This window comes from Paroedura picta, chromosome 6, assembly GCF_049243985.1.
Source record: "Paroedura picta isolate Pp20150507F chromosome 6, Ppicta_v3.0, whole genome shotgun sequence".
Taxonomy (NCBI): Eukaryota; Metazoa; Chordata; class Lepidosauria; order Squamata; family Gekkonidae; genus Paroedura; species Paroedura picta.
Window position 1 is genome coordinate 5862602 of NC_135374.1, and position 27081 is coordinate 5889682.

A 27081-nucleotide genomic window follows, 5' to 3' on the forward strand; every position below is an offset into this window, starting at 1 on the left:
CATGGAGCTTGGCTCACTTGCTGGAGCTACCTGAATTAGGTTCAATTTATTCCTGGCTTAGGGGCACACCTCATGTCACTCCCTTCAATATGACATCATGCAGTTGATGGAGACTGGTGCGTTCCCCCCCCCCCCCCAGGTTTAAGAGCGCTGTTCAAAATCCGCTCTCCACATGCTCACACAGATACCTACAAAGATGGTCAAAGCCTGTGGTACTTCTATTTGTCATTTTATTGAACCAATTATGGTCTCCATGCTTCAGTCAGGTACTCTGCCCCTATGGAGAGATAGATTCTATACAAATTGACAGGTGGGGGAGGGGGAGACAACTCAGCGGATGGGGTAGAAATCTTCCAGGACTTCGGCCATGGTTTTCTTTTCTGCGGGAAAACAAGAAGAATGCCTTTGAAGGTGCTGATTATCATAGAATAACAGAGTTGGAAGGGACCTCCTGGGTCATCTAGTCCAACCCCCTGCACCATGCAGAACACTCCTAACCCTCTCGCTCACCCACTGTCACCTGCCACCCCCTTGAGCCTTCACAGAATCAGCCTCTCCGTCAGATGGCTATCCATAAACACTGGAAAGCTAAGCATTTTAAATAGGCAGGAAAAACACCAAAACAAAAAAAAACACACCACTTTCCCCAGAAGATAAAGTAAAACCAACCCTCATCTCAAACCTTCCCCAAATCATGCAAAGCGGGGATTCCGCAGCAGGAATAAAAAATCCTGCAACCACAATTCGGGAAAATGATGACACCACGGGGGGAGAAAAGAACAGTAGAAATGAAGCAAGCAAACAAAATCGGGCTGCTATCTTTTGGCAGAAAGGCCCAGGAGGGAATTTTCTATGGAAAAAATCCGTGGATTTCCTGCCCCCTCTGGTGGCATTTTTTGCACTTGACAGGCTGGCACTGTGACCGCTTGATGGAGTGCTCACAAAAGGTTGCAGGTTCAATCCCCAGCATCTCCAGTTAAAAGAACCCTGGGCCGGAAAGAATGAGATCCTGGAGAACTGCTGAAGCACCTATGCAGAGAACTGCTGAAGAAGATACGTGGAGAACTCTTGAAGAGGCTATGTGGAGAACTGCTGATGAAGCCATGTGGACTGACGTTTCTGCCTTGGTCTAAGGCGCTTCCACGGTCAGTGTGAAGAGCCCATAGCTCAACAACAGCAGAGCACCTGGTTTGCCAGCACCTAGGTGGACCTTGGGCTAGTCACAGCCCTGATAGCTCTGTTCTCACGGAGCAGTCCTATCAGAGATCCCTCAGGAATATCAGGGCTCTCTCAGCCTCCCCTCCCTCCCAGGGTGTCTGTTGCGGGGAGAAAAAGGGAAGGCAATTGTAAGCTGTTTTGAGATTCCTTCGGGTAGAGAAAAGTGGGGTATAAAATCCAAATTCTTCCTCCAACAGCCTTGCCTTGCTAGCCCCGTCTGAAGCAGCCAAGCACAAAACCTACCCATCTCCTGAAAATCCTCGGGATGACGCTCGATGTACTCCAACATGTCTCGGTCCCTTTTTGCGTGGTAGTAAGCTGCTCGCCTCGTTAAGTAGTGGCCGCAATAAAACCCCACAGTAGCATAGAAGAGCTGTCTGTGGACACCTGGAATGCGAAGAGGGAAAAGAACCGACAGGAAGAATGGAATTGAAAGGGGTAAACAGAGCATATCTGCACAATCCCAACACAGTCCGGGGATTCCCACCCCTTGCGGCAGTGAATTCCACCCTTTGGGGCACTCCTCGTGGCCGGGCATCCCACCAGGCACCCCTCCTCTTAGGCTCAGCCTCCCACCCCTCCCTTTGGGGCTGAGGCTCCCCACCCACCCCACTGAATTCTGCAGCATAACCAGCCCTGGTGGACCTGCCTTTTCTCCCCACCCCAACCTGGGGCCCCCCTCCCCTTAGGCTCAGCCTGCCGGGGGGACCCCCTTCCCCCCCCCACTCCCCTCCCCTCGTGCTACCGACCGGTGGTGAGGACGGGCCTGCGGAGGATGGCGTTGCCCAGGATGGCGGATGACCAGCCCACGAAGGCCGTCCAGAGGGCGCCGAAGTTGAGCAGCGGCGGCGGCGGCAGCGAGCGCGCCTCGTCGGGCAGCTTCAGGTGCAGCCGGTAGGCCATGGCGCCCGCCCGGAGCAGTCTCGGCGCCGCACCGAGCCCAAGGACGAGCCCGGGTGGGGGTGGGAGGGGGAAGGTCCGTCCCGCAACGCCGTCCGCGAAGCCCGCGCGAAGGTTCCGGGGCACTTCGGTTCCGACCCTTCTCTCTGCAGCGGGGCCCGGAGAAGCAGCCGCAGCCGGGTCGGGGGAGGCACAGGGCGATCCAGGGGCCTCCGCTTCCCCCGCCTCTCTCCTGCAACGGCCCTGTGAGGTAGGGCCAATTCCCCGCCCCTCTTCCTTAGGGGGGGCTGAGAAAGCCAAAGGGCCTGCTTCTGTGACCTTGGAAGGCGACGCGCATGACCTTTGGCCAAAAGATTAGGAATGCAAAGGGAGGCAAAGAGGTAAAGGTATCCCCTGTGCAAGCACCGGGTCGTGTCTGACCCTTGGGGTGACGCCCAATACGGGGTGGTTTGCCAGTGCCTTCCCCAGTCATTACCGTTTACCCCCCAGCAAGCTGGGTCCTCATTTTACCGACCTCGGAAGGAGGGAAGGCTGAGTCAACCTTGAGCCGGCTGCTGGGATCGAACTCCCAGCCTCATGGGCAGAGCTTTCAGGCAACATTTCTGCTGCTTACCTCTCTGCGCCACAAGAGGCTCTAGGCAAAGAGGACACCTCTGCAAATGGGGGATTGGATGAAGCGATGGCTACGGTGCAAAAAAGGGAGACATTGTTAATGGCGTGTTGTGCAGATGGAGACTTATCCAGAATGTGGCAGATTCAAGTGAGTAGCCGTGTTGGTCTGAAGTAGCACAGTGAAATCAAGAGTCCAGTGGCAGCTTTAAGACCAACCAAGATTGATTCAAGGCGTGAGCTTTCGAGGGCAAGCACTCTTTGTCAGAGTGCAAGCACCCCATTGTGCTACTTCAGACCAACACAGCTACTCATTTGAATCTGCCACAATAAAATCAGAGTCCAGCGGCACCTTTAAGACCAGCAAAGATTTATTCAAGGCGTGAGCGTTCTCTTCGTCAGACTAATGAACTACCATCATGGTGGTGGGAATATAAAGCAAAAGTTAATTCTGTTAAATTAGTAAACTGTGTCGCAGCATCCAAATGCAGCCATGTGATCATTCTGTGCCAAAACAGCCAATCAGTCCCCTGGAATTCAGTTGTAGTTCACAAAAACATTGTGCTACTTCAGACCAACACAGCTACTCATTTGAATCTGCCACAATAAAATCAGAGTCCAGCGGCACCTTTAAGACCAGCAAAGATTTATTCAAGACGTGAGCTTTTGAGTGCAAGCCCTCTTCAATAAAGGCAAGTCTTGGGGGGGATGGGGAATTAGTGTGCTCAAAGGATATTAGATTCAAGTGGGTCGCCGTGTTGGAGAGAGTTTATCGAAAAACTCATTCAGCCCGTGCAGTTTTCAGCCATTCCGGTGCTTGTTTTGAATCAAGAAGTAGCTCTTAACACAGCTGACTTGGAAGCCTATGCTCAAGTAGTTTTCATTTTTGGGTTGCTAGTCATTTGTGTCGGCCTCGAGAACTCAGGATGCCTGTCCTCAGGTGGGATCTAGGACCTCATCCCCAAACTAGAGAGATCAGTTTCAAAGCCCCTAACCATTTTCACCATTTTCAAAGCCCCAAATGATTTCCAAAGCCCCTGACACCATTTCTCAAACTTCCTTTGGTTCTATGGTATATGTAATAAAATGAGCTCTTAAATCCCAAAAACATATGTCAGAACACATGTTGTTGTTCTCCACAGCACCACCGGATTCTTATTTTACTACTACAGACAATTCTGTCTACCCATCCGGAAATTACTCCACTGTACAACATGAGCGCCGGCGTGGTGTAGAGGTTAAAAGCATCGGCTTCTGATCTGGCAAGTCAGGTTTGATTCCCTGCTCCCCCACATGCAGCCAGCTGTGTGACCTTGGGCTCACCACAGTCCTGTTAGTGTTGTTCCCACAGAGCAGTTCTGTCAGGGCTCTCTCAGCCCCACCTCCCCCACTGGGTGTCTGTTGTGGGGAGAGGAAGAGGAAGGTGATTTTAAGCCACTTTGAGACTCCTTTGGACAGTGGTCCCCAACCCCCAGGCTGCGGCACGCTGTTGGGCCGCGGCAGCCTTGGTGCCAGGCTGCGGCTCCCTCTTCCTGCCCCCCCCCGAAGTGGGAAGCTCCCCAGGCCGTGAGCAAATCGGCCGCCGAAGTGGCCAATTAGCTTGTGGCCCGGCGAGCTTCTTGCTGGAGAGGAATGGGAAGGCGACTGTAAGCCGCTTTGAGCCTCCTTCGGGTAGGGAAAAGCGGCATATAAGAACCAACTCTTCTTCTTCTTCTTCTTCTTGTTTCAGGAGGGGGGGGAGAAGCTTGCCGGGCCGATTTGCTGGCGGCCTGGAGGGGCAGGGAGAGGGAGCCGCGGCTGCCGGCCTGGCGGCGGCGCAAACACACACACGCGGACTGCTGCGCATGGGGCGCAAACACGCACATGCAGCAAGTCCGCGCATGCGTGTTTGCGCTGGGGCTGCCGCACATGCACGGGGCCCTAGGCCACCCTCTCCCCCCACTCCGGCGCAGCGGTCCGTGGCAGTCGGAAGGTTGCGGACAGCTGCCTTTGAGCACTGAAAAGCAGGACATAAAAAACAACTTCTTTGTGACATCATACGTGTTTCACAACAACCTTACGCACAACTTGCTTCTATTAAAAAAATCACAAGACTTTATTCATATCTTTCTCAATGCATGATTCGAACTGTGTCCTTTGTTGGAGAACGCTGATTGTCTTTTAACATTTAGCAATTAAAAAACACGTATTTGCTCCTGCATCTCCCTAAAGATTGAAAAGGAGACTCTGTTTTGGAAGGAAATCCTAGTTAAAGTTGTCCCTTGGCCACCCGCCTTTGCTTGTTTCCCTGTCCAGGGGTCTCCATGAAACAAGATCCATTTCTGGAACTGTAGGCGATGTGTCACGTGGTCCTAATCTCTGGGGAGAAGCCACTGCTTAACGCTGGTCGAAGGCTAGGAGGAACCCCCAAGGGCTTGGTCCTGCCTCATTCCTCTTTTCGCCGGATGACGGGTGGTCCCGTGAAGACAGAGATGTACAATTTGAGCCACGCGTATATGATGCCTAAAGCGCAATACACCGAGATGAGCAATAAAGGAAGGAAGGGAAACTTGAGCTTCCATGGGGTAAAAGGAAACACAATTTCACAGAAGATTTCCAGAGGGATCAACCCAGTGAGATAGATCGTTTCCAGCCAGCTAAGCAGAGGACCTTCTTTCCTGTGAAGGGTGGAGAGAAGATGACTTAGTACAGTCATTTGGGGAACGATCAATTGCGGCTCACAAAGATAACTTTTTCTCCCCTATCTCAAAATACTGGAACTCAAAGGGATCCAAAGAAAATGATGGGCAAAAGATTCAGAAAGGGCAACTCTCCCCCCAAAAGAAAAACTTCTTTACACGAGCAATTAGAATGTGAAATCTGCTGCCAGAGGGTGCAGTGAGGGCCACAGGGATAGACTGCTTTTAAAAGGGGATTAGACAATAGGTCTGTCAATGGCTTCTAGCCATGGTGACTAAAGGGAACTTCCATGTTCAGGGGAAGTAAATCTTTGAATCCCAGTTCCAGAAAGCCACATCAGGGTAAGGCCTCAGCCTCTATGATCCGTTGTTAGCCTTCCAGAGGACGTGGATAGCCACTGTGTGAGAATCTCAGATGGACCCTGCTGGATCAGATGAGTGATCCACCTAGTTCTATATCCTGTCTCACACAGTGGCCAAGCAGTTCCTCTGGAGGGTCAACAACAAGGCACAGAGGCTGAGGCCTTTCTTTGATATTAAAAACATCAGAAGAGCCCTGCTGGATCAGACTAGTGGTCTACCTAGTCCAGCCTGTTCTTTTGGAGGGCCATCAAAAAGGCAAGGAGGCCGAGGCCTCCATAAGAACTTCAGAAGTTTCCACCAGCACCACCAGAACTGTCTTAAGTTAGTACCTGAAGACTGCCTTCAGCGCAGAGAAGCTGTACACCGTGAACAGCAGCATGAGAAGGATTTTAATGGGCAGCTCTGAAACACAAATGGGCATCAGGTCAGGAGACAGATATGTAACTTTTTATGTAACATCTGCATTTACATCAGGTCCATGCTAGGCTTGCCAGTCTTCAGGCGTGAGACCACGGCGCCCACCAATACATTTCCTGGCCCCCACCAAGCATTCTGGGGAAGGGAGAGGGGCCAGCTTGGACATTTCCCAGCAAGGCTTCTGATGAGCCATTGAAGTTTCGATTAAAAAAATAATTTGGCACAAGGATCTCCAATGTGTGACCGCAGATAAGTCGTGGCAACCATTTTGTGGCTGGCTCCGCCTCCTTTGACTGTCATTTTGTGGCCACGCCTACCATGCTGTGTCAGATTTCAAAAAGCACCCACAGGCTGAAAAAGGTTGGGACCCCTATCCAAATAAGGTCACAGCAGACGTAGTATATAAATCGAATGGAAGGAAGGAAGGAAGGAAGGAAGGAAGGAAGGAAGGAAGGAAGGAAGGAAGGAAGGAAGGAAGGAAGGAAGGAAGGAAGGAAGGAAGGAAGGAAGGAAGGAAGGAAGGAAGGAAGGAAGATTTGAACTAGGGGCTTCCTGGACTACATCCCTGCTTCTTCAGCCATTATGCTAAACCAGCTCATTGGATAAAGCAGCATAACAGTGAGATTATAGAGGAACCTAGAATTCAGCATTAAGTAGCATGGTCTCTGGAATAAAAGTGGTGGCAACTCAATCCAAGTTAAAGAAGGAGAACTTGGGAAAAAGAACAGAGAGGACTTACCTGGTGCCGTGAACAGCAAGGGGAAGAGGGAAAGATGCCCTGTGGCAGACAGGATGAGGTAGATGCTGGCATCTTCCAATCTCTCAACAGACAGCAAGCTAAAATGCAGAAGAGGCCTTGCATTTAGTTTTTTCTTAAAGCAACCATAGCAGACAGAGGTTCATAAAATTAGGCATGGAGCGGATAGCTGACCAAGAGAAATTTCTCTCTCTTTCCCAGAATAGAAGAATTTGAGGTCATCCAGTGAAGTTGATGGGAAACACAGCTACATCACTGTAACTCCCTTGTACTGTTTGGTCAAGCCAAGTTCCTAATTCAAGCACCAATTATTTCCTGGGCCCATCGCATGTGCTGGCCGCGGATGGATAGGTTAATCCGGTGAAGTCAAAAACAGGACATTTAGACATTCTCTAGAACTGGTGGAAATTCTCTGCTAGAACACACTAGTGCAGGGGTAGTCAAACTGCGGCCCTCCAGATGTCCATGGACTACAATTCCCAGGAGTCCCTGCCAGCAAAAGCTGGCAGGGGCTCCTGGGAATTGTAGTCCATGGACATCTGGAGGGCCGCAGTTTGACTACCCCTGCACTAGTGTGTCACAGTGAGATTCAAGGCCAGGCACGGTCCAATCAGCTTGCTTTGTCCTAGAGCAGTGGTTCTCAACCTGGGGGTCGGGACCCCTTTTGGGGCTTGAACGACCCTTTCACAGGGGTTGCGGCAGGGCAAGCCGCTTGGCCAGGGGAGGGGGCACCATCCACGCAACAGCCTTCCGGGGTAGATCGAAATAGAGCGTTTGTCTGTCTGGAGCAGCGGAAAAGAGCGAGATTGGCATGGTGGGACAAGAGGACTTACTGAGAAACCCTGGAAAAAAAACAATTTACGTACAATCCTGAACAAGGGATCTTCACGCCATGGGTCAGTTTTGGCTTAATTTCTGTGAACGAACCCTTGTATAATTTTAGGGTTGGGGGTCCCCACAACATGAGGAACTGTTTTAAAGGGTCGCGGCATTAGGAAGGTTGAGAACCACTGGGCTACAGCGTTAGACCGGAGACAGCCGGTTTGGTAGCTCCAGGGCCCCCCTTGCCCCTCACTCACCTCAAAGGGAGGATGGCGAGGAGGATGGCTTTCTCGTGCACGTGCCACCCGAACAGGAAGGAGCTGAGCGCGCAGAGAACCAGGCACCGCAGGAAGCCTCTAGGCCCTTGGGGTTTAAACCAAAGACAGAAAACAGAGGGCTAGAAACAACAGGCAGAAACAAAACTTCAGTGCTGAGTCCAGCATCGAGTGCACAAGCTTACTGTTCAACGGTAGCTCCGCATTCACGGGACACAGAAGGACATGTGAATCTGCTGAGGACTGCACCGCCCATATCCTCTTCTGAGTGGGTTTTGGGGCTGGCCCACAAAGGCAGGCAAATATAAGAAAATTAGAAGCGTCCAGATCAGTCCAGAGGTCCATCTAGTCCCGCATCCTGTCTCACAAAGTGACCAACCAGTTCTGCTGGATGGCCGTCAACAAGGCATGGAAGCCAAGCCCTTTCCTTAATATGAAGAACGTCAGAAGAGTCCTGCTGGATCAAACCAGTGGTCTATCTAGTCCAGCATCACCAGAATAAAGTCTAAATCAGTGGGCCCCAACATTTTTATCACCGGGGACCGGTCAATGCTTGATAATTTTACTGAGGCCCGGGGGAGGGGGGGGTCTTTTGCCGAGGGATGTTGCCGCCGCCTGAGCCCCTGCTCCACTAGCTTTCCCACCGGTACCCCTGACTTCCTGCCGCCTGCTGGGGGACACTGCCAGCAGCAGCTGTGCAATGCCATGCCGAGGGGGAGCCCCAGCCATGGCGACCGCCAGACAGCACCAAAGGTGAGCCGGTGGCAGAGTGGAAGGGCAGCCTGAGGCAGCAGCCGGGGAAAGGAGGACAAGGAGGAGCCGCAGCCCGGTACTGACTGATCCACGGAACGGTCCCGGTCCCCGGACCGAGTGTTTGGGACCACTGGTCTAAACTACTGATCTAGGATGGTCAGTATTGGCTCAGATTGATTCTTTGTTTGATTCTGGCCCACAGCTGATAAAATAGGTCTCAAGGCTATAGGGTTTTCGACTTACGAGTATGGAGATGGCCGTGCAGATCAAGGTAGCCAGCGGAGTCACGGATGGAAGGACCGTGTGTTGGAATTCCTGGACGAGCCCCCCTGTCATGGAAGCCTTGGCCATACTTGCTGGGTCCAGGAATCTGAATTTCAGACCTACAAATTCAAGTTCAAAGATGTCAGACAATCACGGAATCCTTGACTGGGAGGGGCCATTCAGGCCATCTAGTCCAACCCCCTTCTCAAGGCAGGATCAACGCAGGATCAACCTAAAGAACCCATGATAAGTATCTATCTAGACCAGGGGTAGTCAAACTGCGGCCCTCCAGATGTCCGTGGACTGCAATTTCCATGAGCCCCTGCCAGCATTTGCTGGCAGGGGCTCATGGGAATTGTAGTCCACGGACATCTGGAGGGCCGCAGTTTGACTACCCCTGATCTAGACACTGCTTGAAGACGGCCAGTGCGGCGGGGGGGGGGGGGGGGGGCTCACCTCCTGCTTAGGCAGCCCATTCCACAGCTGAACTATTTGGACTGTGATTTCTTCCCCCTGATATCTAACTGGTACCCATAGTTTAAACCCATTCCTCAGAGTCCTCTCCTCTGCTGCCAACAGGAACTGCTCCCTGCCCTCCTCCAAATGACAACCTTTAAGGCCTCCCACGCAGGTTGTTGTGGAGGTGAAACACTTTGAGGCCTACTGCACAGGGTTGTGGGGCAGATGAAACAGGAGCCAAAAGAACCCCTGCAACAGCATCCAGTTTCATCTGCACAACAACCCTGCGTGGAAGGCCTCAAAGGTTCAGAGAGTGGCGAAGGTACACGTATGGCTTGTCTCCAGCAGCGAGGCCAGCCACAGCAGTATAGTAAGTGAGAAGGGGCTTTTCTGTGGCCTTAGGCAGAATGGGAAAGCTCTCCCCCCTCAAAAGGAATGCCCTCAGACTCACTTGTGTGGCTCTCGGAAACGCCTCCCTCCCCTCAGTCAGGGGCTCTTAGAGGCTCCTTCACAGCAGGCCTGAAGGGAGGGGGGGCAGAATCCTGAGCAAGAGCAGCAATTGGCCCTCAGAGGGGGATGTTCCACCAATAGGAGGCTTTGGAACCTTCAGCATTTTGTCAATGTGTATGGTCACAATTTTATGTATATAGACATCATACACCACCCTGAGCCGGCCTTCTAGGAAGGCAGTCTAGAAATCAAATACATAAGTAAATAATAATAAAGTAAGTAAGTAAATAAATAAAAGCGACTTCCCCCACCCCCCTGGACATACAAAATTGAGGTACTGTACCAATAATGGAGAGGGCTTTGTCCAAAGCGTTGTACACCGCCCAGAAGTTAGGAGCCCAGTATGCATGGCAGAGGCCTCTCTTGAAAGGGAAGAGGCGGGAGAGGACCTGGGGGAGCTGTCCCTAGAGGGAAGGAAAGGAAAGAGTCAACCTTCCTACTAAAGGTTTTTATTAAGGCCATATGCGGTCAGGGTCCAGTGTATCCTAGGGACCACCTATTTGAATACGTCCTCCGAAAGGTTTGCTCTGCCAAGGTGAACAGGCTTGTGATCCCGGGCCCCAAAGAAGCGCATCTGGCCTTGACCAGGTCCGGGGACTTATCAGCCCTGGCCCCTCCTTGGTGGAATGAGTTCCCGAGTGAGATCAGGACCCTGTCGGAACTTCAACAGCTCCACAGGGCCTGTAAAATGGAGCTCATCCGACAGGCCTTTGGTTGAGGCCAGCGTGGGTATAATCAGGCAGCCATGGGCCTCCCCCTACACACACGTTCCCTGTTCCCACTGTTCCACCAGGACATACTCTGACAAGTAGTGGGCGGCCATCTAGTGCTTAGAGGTATTAATCCCAGTTTTACTGATAGTCAGGTTTTATATGAAGCTCGGTTTTACTGTTTTAACGTTGTTCAAGTTGTATTTGTAACTCTGTTGTTAGCTGCCCCAAGATGAGGGGTGGGATATAAATTTTAAAAATAAAGGTAAAGGTATCCCCTGTGCAAGCACCGGGTCATGTCTGACCCTTGGGGTGACGCCCTCTAGTATTTTCATGGCAGACTCAATACGGAGTGGTTTGCCAGTGCCTTCCCCAGTCATGACCGTTCACACCCCAGCAAGCTGGGTACTCATTTTACCGACCTCGGAAGGAGGGAAGGCTGAGTCAACCTTGAGCCGGCCGCTGGGATTGAACTCCCAACCTCATGGGCAGAGCTTCAGACAGCATGTCTGCTGCCTTACCACTCTGCGCCACAAGAGGCTCATTTAAAATAAATAAATAAACAAACAAACAAACAAATAATAGTCTTAAAATGGTACAAACATAAGGGAAAGAAAGAGCCAACTTGGTGTAGTGGTTAAGAGCAGCAGCTTCTAATCTGGCCAGCCAGGTTTGATTCCCCATCCCTCCTAAACATGCAGCTACGTGGGTGACCTCAGGCTAGTCACAGCACTGCTAGAACTGTTCTGACTGAGTAGTTCTGTCAGGGCTCTCTCAGCCTCCCCTCCCTCACAGGGTGTCTGTTGTGGGGAGAGGAAAGGAAAGGCGAATGTAAGCTGCTTTGAGACTCCTTTTGGTAGAGAAAAGCGGCATATAAGAACCAATTCTTCTTCTTCATAACACATGAAGTTGACTTACACTTAACCAGACCACTGGCCTGTCTATTCCATCCGGAAGCAGCTTTCTGAGTTCTCTGAATGGCGTCTTTCGCATCACCTACTACCTGATCCATGACATGGCAGATATGACAGAGGTTTCTAACAGCTATGGTGCGGCCTAAGTAACATAAGTAATTTCCACTTTACAGCTCGTCTCATGTATGCAGGTGTTTTCCCCAAGGACGACTGGGATTCTTACCCAAGCGATGAACGGTCCCAATGAAAGCGCAGAAACGGAAGAGACTATTAGCCCCAAAGCGGCCACGCGAAGGAAGCTGAAACTGCGCCAGCGCACGGATCCATCTGGAGAAAACAAAATCACGGTTGTTACTACAGAGGAGGAGAAGTGGGAGGAAGCGGGGCAGCTGGTTTCCATTTCATTTCCTGCTCCTTAGTGATTCCTGAAAGCCAGAGCGGTTCCTCAGTGGAACAGGCTTCCTTGGAAGGTGGTGGGTTCTCCTTCTTTGGAGATTTTTAAACAGAGGCTGGAGAGCCATCTAACGGAGAGGCTGATTCTGTGAACTGAGGAAGATGGTGAGTGGGTGGGCAGAAGGGATTGTCTCAGTGCTTGGCTCTTGTGGCCCTTTCTTACATGCCCAGGAAAATGCCTATTGCCACTTTAGGGGCAGGAGGCAAATTTGTTCCAGGCCAGACTGGCCAGGGATTCGGGGGGGGGGGGGGGAATTGGGGAGACATCATCTGGGCATGGAATTGGGGTCCTTGTGGGTGTTCAGGAAGTTGTGAATGTCCTGCATAGTGCAGGAGGTTGGACTAGATGACCCTGGAGGGCCCTTCCCAACTCTTTGATTTTATAAACACAATGAACACGGCTCTCCGATCAGAAAGGGCAGCTGATTTTCCACCCTGTGTCTCATCCTGGTGCATCTCATGTCCTGCCTCCCCTTCTACCCCACAAAGACACCTTTTCCCTAGCCACCAATGTCCAAGCGTTCCCTCGCTCCCTCCCCGAAGGCCATGAAATCACTAGTCATGTACCTGGATTATTTGCAGTGAAGCAGTAGGATCGCAGCAGGAACACACCGTAGGCCGGGGCCACGTAGAGGTAGATGTGTTTGAAATGTAGGAGGACGGCAAAGAGGAAAGCACCTTCTAGATGCCTTTTCTGAAGAGGGGAAGAAGAGAGAAAATGGAGCTATCCAAGGGAACACAGGATTTTTGTAGGCCAAAGGCCTTTGGGAAGGCAAGCCCAAAGGGACATTCCTGACATATCTGGCTTTGAGGATCACAGCTGATTAGTGGGTTGGCATGAGTGGGTTTTTTTAAAGCAAGAATTTCCTTTTAGGGGTTCCTTACAGCAAGAATCTCCAATGGGATGCCCATGGGTGCTGGTGCTGCCTAACACTTTCCTTAGTATCCACCAAGTGTTTTTAGGATGGGCCATTGTCCTGATGCAACATGGCTTCTCTGACGTTCTTCTGTCTCAGACCCAGGATCCACTGCTCACAAGCCATAGACTCCAGGGCTCAGAGACTGTGCCCCTGCCCCAGAAATCAGGTCGAAACGGGCACATTTTTTAGTTCCCTGCCCCATTTATCTGGACTCAAATCTGACAGGAAAACATAAAGAAACTTTTACGGGACCAAAAAAACCCAAACTGCCCTATGTACCACTAAATTCTATGCTGCCACCATTAAGATGCGCAAAAAGTTCACAGGGAACTCAAATTTTTGTGCATTTTTTACAATACTGGTAAGTTTGTCTTATATATAAATGACTGTTTAATTATGACTTTATGATTCTGAGTTTTCAATGCACTTGATAGCCAAATGGCCTAATGAGGGTTCTTTGGCCCAGCCCCAATGGATCACACAGAGAGAAAAACCTTTTAATATTTTTACTGCAGAAGAAATATAGACATAGGGGGAGTTCCCAAATCTGTGTAAAGAACAACAGGATTACATAGTGTGAAATACCCTTTCCTTGGAATCTGGGAACAATGATGCCCCTTGCAGGACGAGCCAATAGCCTGGGGTCTCTACCTCCCCACTCCCCCTCCTGGGAATAACCTGCAGACCTTACACCAGCCTTCCAGGAACTGCTGACAGGTCCAAAAAGCTGCTTGCATACTTTTGACGTCCAATTTTGCATTTATTGTTCTGGTCTAATTAGCTGTAAATAAAGTGTTTGTTTGTGGCTCCAGCGTTCAAACGATGGACCTTCTCAATGTCTTTCTCTCTTTGTCTTACCTGGAAGAGCCGTGCGATGGACAGGAGCATTAAACCAAATAGGAAGCCGTTGTACTGGAAGTGAATGTCTGCATTGAGGGTCAAGGAAAGCTTTCCTTTTGGAAGGATTAAACAGAATGGGTGGAAAGAACTTTTTCTCCCTCTCCCAAAATGCCAGAACTCCAAGGCATCCCATAAGGCAGGTGGGTAAGAGGTTCAGGACAGACAAACGGAAATGCTTCTTAATACAATGAGTAAATAAAATGTGGAATTCTCTGCCAGAGGATGTAGGCCCCGACCACAGATGGTTTTAAAAATGGATTAGGCAGATTCATGGAGAAAAGGGACAATCAGCAGATTCCGGCCATGGTGCTTAAAGAGAACCTCCACAGTCAGAGGCAGTGGGACTTTAAATCCCAGTGGCTGGATGTAATCTCATGCGAAAGCTTCTATGCCCTGTTTGCTGGACTAGACAGACCACTGGCCTGATCCAGCAGGGCTTTTTTGGTGTTCTTATCAGAGGAAGGCCTCAGCCTCTCTGCCCTGTTGTTGACCATCTGATGGAATTGTTGGTCCAGTTGGTCCAGAGCCAGTTTGGTGTAGTGGTTAGGAGTGCGGACTTCTAATCTGGCATGCCAGGTTCAATTCCACACTCCCCCACATGCAACTAGCTGGGTGACCTTGGGCTCGCCATGGCACTGATAAAACTGTTCTGACCGGGCAGTGATATCAGGGCTCTCTCAGCCTCACCCACCCCACAGGGTGTCTGTTGTGGGGAGAGGAAAGGGAAGGCAAATGTAAGCCGCTTTGAGCCTCCTTCGGGTAGGGAAAAACGGCATATAAGAACCAACTCTTCTTCTTCTTCTTGTTTGAGACACAACAGTGGTCTGATCCAGCAAGGCTCTTCTGATGTTATTAATCAAAAGGGTCTTTAATCAAAGCAGTATTCTTAACACCCTTCCCTCACCCTTGTGTCACTCCATCCATCCATCCATCCATCATTTCGACTTATTACCTGCCACTGGCTCGTGCCAGGTTACAACAATCCGTTAAAACCTCACTAAAACACATCCGGACATTCATCAATACAGACTTGTAAAAAACAGACTCCTAAAACAATAAAAAACATGGTGGTCAATAACTCACGAGCCCCTCGAAATCTAATATATCTGACTGCCAACCAGTTCTTCCCATCATCAAGAGGTGATTTCCTGTCGGCTCCAGCGTTTGGGTCTTTCCGCCTGCCTTGGTTTCTTTCAGCAACTGAACTGGAAGGATACGATCCACGATCAAGAGGCCAAAGTTCCACAGGAGGAGAACGGCAAGGACAAAGGAAGGACTCTCCAGCATCTCTTTCCCTGCTCGCTTTCCATTTACAGACTTACAGCATCTGCAGAGGAGAGAAAGTCAGAGAGTGAAGAGCCTCACTCTGTTCTTTTGGACACGCCTCCCGTGCATTTTATAAAAACGTACATAAACACCATGTAGACCTCCCGTCTTCTCCCTGCAAGCGTTTTTTAAAAATTTACCCCCGAAAAAAGCATTATATGTTAAGAATAGGTACTGTTATATTATTATTATTATTATTATTATTATTATTATTATTATTATTATTATTATTATTATTATATTTATTTCCCATCACTCCCTACAGGCTTGTGGTGGGTAACAATAGTCTTAAAATCCCCTATTAAAACCCCCGTTACCCAACACGGCGGAAAATACCAGTCTCTCCTACCCGAACAAGGGCATTGGGGGATGGAGGGTGATGATGACTACTTCAAACCCCCCAGGGGGGCAATGTTCTTCCTCGCCAATCCCAGCCTCAACCATAGACCTGGCAGAAGAGCTCCGTCTTACAGGCCCTGCGGAACGCTGACAGCTCCCGCAGGGCCCGCAGCTCACCCGGGAGCTCATTCCACCAGGTGGGGGCCAGGACAGAGAAAGCCCTGGCCCTGGTTGAGGCTAGGCGTGCTTCTCTGGGGCTGGGAACGATCCAAAAGACAGCAGATCTAACTCCAGAAGCACCTCAGGGACCAACAAAGTTGCAAAGTATAAGCCAGGGGTTGCCAAATGGTGTCTCTCCAGATGTCCAAGGACTACAATTCCCATGAGCCCCAGGGAATTGTTAACCTGGGCACGGACTTTCACATGCATGCACACGTCTTCAGAATGCACACGAAATGCATGTTTATTCCCAAAACAAAACTTTGTTGCTCTTAAAGGTGCCACTGGACTGAGACTTCGTCCTGAATTCCTTTCAGACCTTTTCTCCCTGCCGTGTCCCTCCTTCCGAGTCAACCAGCCCTCCCCAAATGAGTGCACTGTGACTTACTCGCGAGCTGCGTAGATAAAGAGCACGTCCGTAAAGATGACCGAAAGCCGCTGAAAGAGAACGGTTGCCTGGCTGGAATGGTTCAGGTTCTGGATCGCCAGCATCTCTCGGTCAAAATATTTGGCGACGTGCGAAAGAGCGTACTCAAACCACGCGAAGAATGGCGGGTAGTCCAAGGTCCACTTGGAAGTCGCCTGGAGGTACAATGTCCAAAGAAGAGTCATGAGCAAAGAGCTGCCTTAGGGGAGACCTTCAAATTATAGACAGCAAAATTCAGTTTTAAATGATGACGCTGCCTTATAATGAATCAGGCCCTTGGTTATTCAAAGTCAGGATTGTCTGCTCAGATGGGCAGGGTCTCTGACAGAGGTCTTTCACATCACCTCCTGACAGATATTTTAACTGGAGATACCGGGCATCGAACCAAGGACCTTTTGCATGCCAAGCAGATGTTCTCCTGAGCCATGATATCTCCCAAAACATACACAGGAAGCTGCCTTACTGGTCCATCAAATTGAGTATTGTCTACTCAGGCTGGAAGCCGCTCTCCAGGGTCTTTGGCAGAGGTCTTTTACATACATCACCTATTGCCTGGTCCTTTTGAACTGGAGATTGGACCTGGGACCTCCTGCAAGCAAAGCAGAGGCTCTGCCACTGAGCCAAAGCCTGTCTCCACTTTCATATCACTTTCTGCCTAGTTCTTTTTAACTGGAGATGCTAGAAGAAGAAGGAGGAGGAGGAGGAGGAGGAGGAGGAGGAGGAGGAGGAGGAGGAGAAGGAGGAGAAGAAGGAGGAGAAGGATAAGAAGAAGGAGGAGGAGAAGGAGAAGGAGGAGAAGAAGAAGAAGGGGAGAAGGAGGAGAAGGAGGAGGAGGAGAAGAAGGAGGAGAAGGAGGAGAAGAAGGAGAAGAAGAGTTGGTTCTTACATGCCACTTTTCTCTACCTGGAGGAGTCTCAAAGTGGCATCCATTCTCTTTACTCTCCCCACAACAGACACCCTGTGAGGGAGGTGAGCTGAGAGAATCCTGACAGAACTGCTTGGTCAGAACAGCTTTCTTAGTGCCGTGGCGAGCCCAAGGTCACCCAGCTGGCTGCATGTGGGGGAGTGCAGAATTGAACCCGGCATGCCAGATTAGAAGTCCGCACTCCTAACCACTACATCAAACTGGCTCTCAGGATTGAACCTGGGGCTTTCTGCATGGTAGGCAGATGCTCTACTTCTGAGCCGCAACACCCCCCTCAACACACATGAAGCTGTCTCATACTGAATCAGTCCCTTCATCCATCAATATCAGGATTGCCTACTCAGCCGCTCTCCAGGGTCTCAAGTCGCCTCCTGCCTGGTTCCTTTTATCTGGGGATGCCAGGGATTGATCTTGGGACCTTCTCCACGCCAAGGAGATGCTCCAATTCTGAGCCACAGTGTCAGAGTGGCTCGACTTTAGACAAATATAACTTCTATTTCAGAAAGTCTCTTTATTCAGTAGACATCCAACAAAGCCATAGGCAGAACTGAAGTGACACACAAGGGTTTGCATATATAAAACACAAGCACATTCCCTTCACTCCTTCCCTCGGGAAGGTGACAACTCAGGTTTCAAAGAGAGGCCAAACAATTCTGCAATCTAAGTACGAGTCACAGGATGTCAGTGGGGGGAGAAAGAGCTCGGTGAAGCTTTGGTGTGAGAACTGAAAGTCATAAACTTCAGACTAAGGAATGCAGCCTTGAAGTGCAAAGCAACTGGGAAACATCACAGGCCTGGCAATATCGGACAGCTCTCACAATCACAATCAATATGACAGAATTCCCGGGATTCTGACACACAGCCCCTCCCTAAACACAGACTGCTTCATGCTGAATTAGCCCATCAGTCCATCAAGGTTCTCAGTACTGTTTACTCAGACTGGTAGCTGCTGTCCAGGGTTTCAGGCGGAGGTCTTTCCCATCCCCTCCTGCCTGGTCCTTCAAACTGGAGATGCCGGGGATTGAACCTGGGACCTTGTGGATGCCAAGCAGAGGCTCTGCCACAGAGGGGGAAGTGGGAGCAGTGGAATTGGACAGTTCTCTAGCTTGTGGCTAAGTCCATTATGGCAGGAAGGGAAAGGCCCTGGAGCTCCTGCAGACCGCCAAGGATCCAGGAACCCCTCTTTGGCAATCCCGGGTATACAAATATGTTCCTGGGCTGCATAAGTCATGTAGGAGTTCAGCCGAGCCCCCGAGGGTGGAAGATGAGGGGAAGAATGAACTGTGCATGAGAAACACAGCCCACACAACAACACAACACCAGTGTGCCAGACTGTACGTGAAAACAGAGAGGATCACGTCGCAGATTCACTTACTTCGTAATACCACTGGGAGACTGGTAAGCTGTGGGTGATGGCCAGCCAATTCCTGTGCACCTCAAAATCTGTGGAATGGCTACAAAGAAAGATAACCGGTTAGTCGCCGGACACAAGGATCTCACGTGATAGAGCTCTTTTACGTTGCAAGTTGCCCCAAGGACTTTTTGGAGAGGGGTGGCCTAGAAATCTAATAAATAAATAAAGCAGGGGATTCCAAACTGCGGCTCTATATATGTCCATGAAAGAGCCTCTTGTGGCGCAGTGGTAAGGCAGCCGTCTGAAAGCTTTGCCCATGAGGCTGGGAGTTCGATCCCAGCAGCTGGCTCAAGGTTGACTCAGCCTTCCATCCTCCCGAGGTCGGTAAAATGAGGACCCAGCTTGCTTGCTGGGGGACAAACGGTAATGACTGGGGAAGGCACTGGCAAACCACCCCGTATTGAGTCTGCCATGAAAACGCTGGAGGGCGTCACCCCAAGGGTCAGACATGACCCAGTGCTTGCACAGGGGATACCTTTACCTTTTTTATATGTCCATGAATGACAATTCCCATGAGCCCCTGCCAACATGTGCTGGCAGGGGCTCATGGGGATTGTAGACCATGGACATCTGGAGAGCCACTGTTTGGCCCTGTGACAAGGATGGGTAAGATATTCTCGGCTATGCGTGTGTGAGTAAAATGTTGTCAAGTCACTTCAGACTTATGGAAATGCTATGAATGAATTCAAAAGAAGAAGAAGAGTTGATTCTTATATGCCGCTTTTCTCTCCTTGAAGGAGTCTCAAAGCGGCTTCTATTCGCCTTCCCTTTCCTGTCCCCACAACAGACACCCTGTGAGGGAGGGGAGGCTGAGAGAGCCCTGAGATTACTGAAGAAGAAGAGTTGGTTCTTATATGCCACTTTTTTCTACCTGAAGGAGTCTCAAAGCGGCTTCCAATCACCTTCCCTTTCCTCTCCCCACAGCAGACACCCTGTGAGGTGGGTGAGGCTGAGAGAGCCCTGAGATTACTGAAGAAGAAGAGTTGGTTCTTATATGCCGCTTTTCTCTACCTGAAGGAGTCTCAAAGCGGCTTCCAATCACCTTCCCTTTCCTCTCCCCACAGCAGACACCCTGTGAGGGAGGGGAGGCTGAGAGAGCCCTGAGATTACTGAAGAAGAAGAGTTGGTTCTTATATGCCGCTTTTCTCTACCTGAAGGAGTCTCAAAGCGGCTTCCAATCACCTTCCCTTTCCTCTCCCCACAGCAGACACCCTGTGAGGGAGGGGAGGCTGAGAGAGCCCTGAGATTACTGAAGAAGAAGAGTTGGTTCTTATATGCCGCTTTTCTCTACCTGAAGGAGTCTCAAAGCGGCTTCCAATCACCTTCCCTTTCCTCTCCCCACAGCAGACACCCTGTGAGGGAGGGGAGGCTGAGAGAGCCCTGAGATTACTGAAGAAGAAGAGTTGGTTCTTATATGCCGCTTTTCTCTACCTGAAGGAGGCTCAAAGCGGCTTCCAATCACCTTCCCTTTCCTCTCCCCACAGCAGACACCCTGTGAGGGAGGGGAGGCTGAGAGAGCCCTGAGATTCCTGCTCGATCAGAACAGCTTTCTCAGTGCTGTGGCAACTTGAAGGCAAATACAAACATACCCTGTGATGGACACAAGGTGAATAGGTACAAATCTCCCTAAAGCCAAATAGAAAATTAAGGTTATTGTACTTTGGTCACGTTATGAGCAGACGGGTCACTGGGAAAAGACAAGAAGTCCAGGAGAAGCTGAAGGTAGTGAGAAAAGAAGAAGACCCAACAGGAGAGGGCCTGACTAAATGCAGGAAGCCACGGCCCTCCGTCTAGGCCTGAGCAATAGGCACTTAACTCACACATGCACGCTGGCCAAAAAATAAAGGGGAAGGGGGGGAATCAATCCGTAACCACACACATTTCAAGAAAGCTTTCCAAGCGAGTCAGTTCTTCTGCCACCTATATTACGAAATGGCACCAGAAACTAAGCATGGCTTGAAAAGATGCCCATTCCCCTCAAAATAGCGATGCTCAGTTGAACTCCTGCATTATTAAAACTAATGGAAGCGGGATGGAATTGCTGCAGCATGGAGTTTTCCACTGTCTCCCCGCAAAAGGACTGATGGTCTGTGGGCTTTACAAACTGCCCTCCTGGATGACTGGCACCAATTTCTCACTTGGTAGAGTTTTATCTCTAAATTATCCAGGTACAGATTTTTTTAATCTTCAAATTCTCCAGGATCCCCGTTAACTTGGTACAGAGTTTTATGAGGCAGGTTTCTAAACAGGAGTTGATTCAAAAGGACGTCCTGGCCGGGAACCAGAAATCTAATAAAACTTTCCTCTCAGCCATTTAAATTATGCATTTTAATGCCACCTCTCCTTCCAGGGACTCATTGCCCCCCCCCCCACACACACACACACTTTGCATTTAGTCCTCCCAACAACCCTGTGAGGCAGGGGTAGTCAAACTGTGGTCCTCCAGATGTCCATGGACTACAATTCCCATGAGCCCCTGACAGCATTTGTGAGGCAGGGGTAGTCAACCTGTGGTCCTCCAGATGTCCATGGGCTACAATGCATTTGCTGGCAGGGGCTCATGGGAATTGTAGTCCATGGACATCTGGAGGACCACAAGTTGACTACCCCTGCTGTGAGGTGTGTTAGACACAGAGGGTAACTGGTCCAAGATTTCACAGCGAAGCTTGTGGCGGGGATTTGAACCTGGGTTTCCCGGATCGTACTTGGGCAACTATATCATACAGCAAAGAGAACCTGTAAGAAAATATTTCAGCCTCCCAGGACACGCAACAGGGGTGGGTGGTGGACTAAAAGTAGCTGTTCTATTGCAAAACAATTTCAGAAACAGACTAGAACAGGAGACTGATGAATTACAAGTTATTACAGTACTTAAGATGATGGAACCCCCAGGGCTTAACAGAGATATCGGGTTCTTATTTCATTACATACACTAAGTCAATCAGTTCTTGTATCTCTTTTATGATCTGTATGTTAAATTGCTGCTATTCACAGGTTTCAATTCTACCTACTTTAATCCAATTTAATCCAATTCTGCCTACACTTATCACTCAGTTACTTATGTATCTTGATTCCAATTAGCCCTTCCTGGCAACTAACCCTGCCTTCCACACCTATATGTAATGGTTGACAGTTTCAGAGCCAGCTTAGTGTAGTGGTTAGGAGCATGGTCTTCTAATTGATGAGCCGGGTTTGATTCCCTGCTCATCCACACGCAGCCAGCTGGGTGACCCTGGGCTTGCAACAGCACTAATAAAGCTGTTCTGACCAAGCAGTGATATCAGGGCTCTCTCAGCCTCACCCACTTCACAGGGTATCTATTGTGGGGAGAAGGGAAGGCGAATGTAAGCCACTTTGAGACTCCTTCGAGTAGAGAAAAGTGGCATATAAGAACTCTCTTCTTCAATAATATCAGGGCTCTCTCAGCCTCACCCACCTCACAGGGTGTCTGTTGTGGGGTGAGGAAAGGGAAGGCGAATGTAAGCCACTTTGAGACTCCTTCTGGTAGAGAAAAAGTGGCATATAAGAACCAACTCTTCTCCTTCTGTATCTGAAGTAGCATGCATACACGTGAAAGCTTGTCCCCAAAATTAAACTTTTGTGTGTCTTAAAGGTGCCAGTGGACTAGCATCTGAAGAAGTGTTCACACCTACAAAAGTTTATACCCACAATTAAACTTGCTTGGTCATAAAAGTGCTCCTGGACCCAAACTTTCTTCTATTCTTTCCAACCAACAGGGCTACCCACCTGAACCTCTCTACCTGTATATAAAGCACGAAAAAACCTTTTCCAGTGATGCACTGTACAGACACACAACACCTTACACCCAGAATCAAACCTGGTTAGGCTTCAAGGTGCCCCTGGACTCCAACTCTTTTAAGGGGTTAAAAAGGTAAAGGTATCCCCTGTGCAAGCACAGAGTCATGTCTGACCCTTGGGGTGATGCCCTCTAGCATTTTCATGGCCAACTCAATACGGGGTGGTTTGCCAGTGCCTTCCCCAGTCATTACCGTTTACCCCCCAGCAAGCTGGGGACTCAAGGGGGTTAAAATATCCCAAATATTTTAAGGGGTTAAAATATCCCAAAACTCCAGCTTAAATTTTTCTAACATCAACCCTTGATTTGGTTTCAGTGAAGTCCACCCTCCACCTTTAATTTTAGGCATCTCTTAACCTGGCCACGCAGAAAAGGACGCATCTTGCAAGACAGGTGAGTGGGCAGAGGGGAGGGGGGAGTGGCAGGAGGCAGGAACAGCCCGGCTGAGAGCGGAAGTGGGGGGGGGAGTCCTCTGGCGGGAACAGCCAGGTCGACTGGTGGGGCGGCTGAACACCCCCCCTCCCCTCCGAGAGCCGGATGACGAATCCGGATTCCTTACTAGGTGGGCATGAGAAGCAGTTTGAGCAGCGTGACCCCCACGGCCAGAGCCCGGAACCAGCCCCCTCCGCCGCTGCCGCCTCGGCGCGCCGCCATGACAGCCTGCCTCCCTCGCCGGTCCAGCAGGACTGCGCATGCGTCACTAGGGCAACGAGCCCGCCGGCTGCACGGTTCAAGGCGCCTGCGCGGTCTGTGTGAGCGCGGCGTTTGCGCCTGCGCACTCGCGGAGTTTCATTCATTCTTTGCGCGTGCTGGCAGGGGCCTCATGGGAATTGTAGTCCTTGGACCCACCAAGGGTCTAGTCCTTGGACTACAATTTGGTTAACGATGTGTTCACTGGTGCGGCGGGAAGGAGGAGGGGAAGCCAGTTCTCTCTGTTTTTTTTTTTGATGGGTTTGCTATTTTATGAGTGGGAGTGACTCTCAGACTGCTCTACCTCGCAGGGTCGTTGTGAGAGTAACTGGAGAGGAGAGTGACGTTTTGTGTTCCCGTTGGGAAGAAAAGTGGGATATTAATAAATGAAATAAATACAGGAGGGTTATTAATGCCAGACTCAGAAACTCCTGGAGAGTTGGGGGTGCGGGGAGAGCATGGGTTTTGGACATGGTGTAAGGTCTTAGATCTTCCTGTATTTAAGAGCGATCAACACCAACATCCAGAGCTAACGATAAAGATAATTTTCTGCCATGCCCCAAGCTGATAGAAAGATATCCGAATCTGATATCTTTCAGTTCCAGTTGATGTGTTGTTGTTATTGTTATGCTGTTATATTGATTTTGATAGTGTTCTATGTGAATGTTCAAAAATGTTTTATGTAAACCGCCTTGAGCCGTAGGGAAGGGCGGTATAAAAATAAGAAAGAAAGAAAGAAAGAAAGAAAGAAAGAAAGAAAGAAAGAAAGAAAGAAAGAAAGAAAGAAAGAAAGATCAAAACAAACTGAACCAGATGCTTGTCACTACACTACAACTGGAGACCAATTGAAGTTAATAATATTAACGCTTTTTATTTTCATCTCTTATGTTTCTGTACTCTGGTCTTTAACCATACAATTAAATAAATATTAAAACTGAATCTGTTGGAAGAAAGAATCTCTAAGCTGACCATTGTACGAAGAATTTTTCTTCCAAATGCCTTTATATTATTGTGTATAGCCGGTAATACACAGATGGTGTCTTTTTAAAATGTGTGCAGTATAGTCAGGAAATCCTAGGATTCTCTGAAAGCCAGTCAAGAGACATTTGGAGGCCCCTGGGCTAGAGCTTATAAGAGACCCATGTTCTGATTCTCTACTCGGCTATGAAGCTCATGGGAAACCTGAGTTCATCCTACCTTACAGGGTAGTTGTAAGGGGAAAAGGGGGCAAGGCTTTGTGGTAGGGTATCTGCTTGGCACACAGAAAGTCCCAGGTTCAGTCCCCGGCATCTCCAGTGGGGGAAAAAGCAGCTTACAACCCACAACAGATACTCTGTGCGGTAGGTGAGGCTATTCTCACAAGACTGTTCTGCGAGAACAGCACTATCAGGGCTGTGACTAGCCCAAGGTCACCCAGCCGGCTGCATGTGGAGGAGTGGGGAAAACAAACCCGGCTCACCAGATTCAAAGCTGTCACTCCTAGCCACTACACCAAGCTGTCCTTTTGATACATCAAAAAACACCCATGGTAAATCACAATACCCTTTAAAAGCCTTTTGAATTCTCAGAGACGCATTTCCAAAGTTATCAAGTTGATTTATTATAAACCTCTGTTAGACCCCCCCAGACACTCTCATGGGCGTGGTGGAGGGGTTCTCATGGAATCTGTATTTCTGCCATAACAGACGTCAAAAATGAAGGGCACCCACCACCTTTGGACAGCTGCCGCCCACCATCATTAACAGGTGAGGACTAATTTTGAAAAAGCTACTCAGACACACCACTGAAATGAAGATCTAGTAGCGGGATGGGGATAATTCTAGGGGAGGCTTTGATGGAGCAAAGTTTCCTCGCTATCTTGGGGCCCAAATTGTAATTTTGGTATTCTTCAAGGCCACGGTGAACTCGGTGCTTTCCCAAAACTGTTCCTCTGCGATAAATCTGCTTTGCTAACATTTTCGGAAACCACTAGGGGAAGGATGCCCTAGAACCAGGGCACTATAAGTTCCCCTACTCTGTCTGCTTGTATCATCTTCCACCACCTGTGTGAGGATCGCATAAGAAAGGAATAGATTTTGGACCCTAGTTCATAGAATCATAGAATCATGCAGTTGGAAGGGGTCATAAAGACCATCTAGTCCAACCCCCTGCTCAACGCAGGATCAGCCCAAAGCATCCTAAAGCATCCAAGAAAAGTGTGTATCCAACCTTTGCTTGAAGACTGCCAGTGAGGGGGAGCTCACCACCTCCTTAGGCAGCCTATTCCACTGCTGAACTACTCTGTGAACATTTTTTTTCCTGATATCTAGCCTATATCGTTGTACTTGAAGTTTAAACCCATTACTGCGTGTCCTCTCCTCTGCAGCCAACGGGAACAGCATCCTGCCCTCCTCCTAGTGACAACCTTTCAAATCCTTAAAGAGGGCTATCATGTCCCCTCTCAACCTCCTTTTCTCCAGGCTGAACATTCCTCAACCTATCTTCATAGGGCTTGGTCCCTTGGCCCCAGATCATCTTCGTCACTCTCCTCTGTACCCTTTCAATGTTATCTACGTCCTTCTTGACACACAAGTTCACACCTAGGCAGAGAGAAGCCATCAAAGAGAAGTGAGAGCAATCAAGTGTGATGAAAATTATTATAGGAGGGACGATTTCAAGGAAAAGGGATAAAATTACGCTCCAGATCCCACCGGGGTTTAACTAGATCTATATTACATTATTATTATTCATGCACACTGTTTGCAAAATCTGGATAATGCTCTTCTTAAAGACACCTTTCTACTTGGTGGGTGGAGGCCGCGGGGAAAACTGGGCAGGCTGACATTTCCCGAGACACACCGCGTTTTTTTATCTCAGGAATGTGTCAGCTGTGCCGTCAAATAACTCCTCCACCACCCTGCTTAAACATATGAATGAATAGTGGTCAGGTTCAAAACTGCTGGCCTACAGAACTCAGGAGCGATTTTCTATCTGTGCCATTCAGGAGCCATTTAAGCGAAGAAAGGAGGGAATCTGCCCCACTGACAGTCACAACCTGTCTTTTTCGAGGGTCTCGTCCACTCATGTGCAATCCCAAGAGATTCCCGATTTGTGTACCCTCCCAATCATTTCTGTTACTGCCTTGTCCACTGCGAAAATCGAGGCAGATAAGTGAAACCGTCACATTTCGAGCGGAATCTTGGAATCATAGAATCAAAGAGTTGGAAGGGGCCATAAAGGCCATCTAGTCCAACCCCCCTGCTCAACGCAGGATCAGCCCAAAGCATCCTAAAGCATCCAAGAAAAGTGTGTATCCAACCTTTGCCTGAAGACTGCCAGTGAGGGGGAGCTCACCATCTCCTTAGGCAGCCTATTCCACTGCTGAGCTACTCTGACTGTGAACATTTTTTTCCTGATATCTAGCCTATATCGTTGTACTTGAAGTTTAAACCCATTACTGCGTGTCCTCTCCTCTGCAGCCAACAGAAACAGTATCCTGCCCTCCTCCAAGTGACAATCTTTCAAATACTTAAAGAGGGCTATCATGTCCCCTCTCAACCTCCTTTTCTCCAGGCTGAACATTCCCAAGTCCCTCAACCTATCTTCATAGGGCTTGGTCCCTTGGCCCCAGATCATCTTCGTCGCTCTCCTCTGTACCCTTTCAATTTTATCTACATCCTTCTTGACACACAAGTTCACACCTAGGCAGAGAGAAGCCATCAAAGAGAAGCAAGTGTAGTGAAAATTATTATAGGAGGGACAATTCCCCAGATCATCCTCGTCGCTCTCCTCTGTACCCTTTCAATTTTATCCACGACCTTCCTAAAGTGAGGCCTCCAGAACTGCACACAGTACTCCAGGTGTGGTCTGACCAGTGCCGTATACAATGGGACTATGACATCTTGTGATTTTGATGTGATGCCCCTGTTGACACAGCCCAAAATGGCATTTGCCTTTTTTACCACTGCATCACACTGCCTGCTCATGTTTAGTTTACAATCCACAAGTTATTATACAATCCAC

General features: G+C 49.5%; 2 protein-coding genes and 1 long non-coding RNA gene across 4 annotated transcripts; 1 reads left to right on the plus strand and 2 right to left on the minus strand.

The window, feature by feature from the left end:
- Nucleotides 1-213: 213 nt before the first annotated feature.
- Nucleotides 214-2297, minus strand: NDUFC2 (NADH:ubiquinone oxidoreductase subunit C2). The gene is made up of 3 exons (XM_077341298.1): nucleotides 1968-2297; nucleotides 1462-1605; nucleotides 214-380 (listed from the first exon to the last, which is right to left on the minus strand). Exons 1-3 carry the CDS (start codon nucleotides 2119-2121, stop codon nucleotides 331-333), a joined length of 348 nt encoding a protein of 115 aa, XP_077197413.1. The 5' UTR covers nucleotides 2122-2297; the 3' UTR covers nucleotides 214-330.
- On the plus strand, nucleotides 2244-11970 carry LOC143839386 (uncharacterized). Its single transcript, XR_013231696.1, has 3 exons — nucleotides 2244-2368; nucleotides 3870-3989; nucleotides 11823-11970. It is a non-coding gene; the product is annotated as an uncharacterized LOC143839386 (long non-coding RNA).
- On the minus strand, nucleotides 4799-23069 carry ALG8 (ALG8 alpha-1,3-glucosyltransferase). 2 transcript variants are annotated; one of them, XM_077341296.1, is made up of 13 exons: nucleotides 22949-23069; nucleotides 18534-18612; nucleotides 16195-16388; nucleotides 15140-15249; nucleotides 13881-13948; nucleotides 12670-12796; nucleotides 11873-11976; nucleotides 10309-10429; nucleotides 9036-9175; nucleotides 8022-8161; nucleotides 6925-7022; nucleotides 6098-6170; nucleotides 4799-5384 (listed from the first exon to the last, which is right to left on the minus strand). In XM_077341296.1, exons 1-13 carry the CDS (start codon nucleotides 23041-23043, stop codon nucleotides 5153-5155), a joined length of 1581 nt encoding a protein of 526 aa, XP_077197411.1. In that variant the 5' UTR covers nucleotides 23044-23069; the 3' UTR covers nucleotides 4799-5152. The 2 variants fall into 2 exon arrangements, with proteins under 2 accessions (XP_077197411.1, XP_077197412.1); XM_077341297.1 differs by lacking the exon at nucleotides 22949-23069 and adding an exon at nucleotides 22747-22915.
- Nucleotides 23070-27081: the final 4012 nt, after the last annotated feature.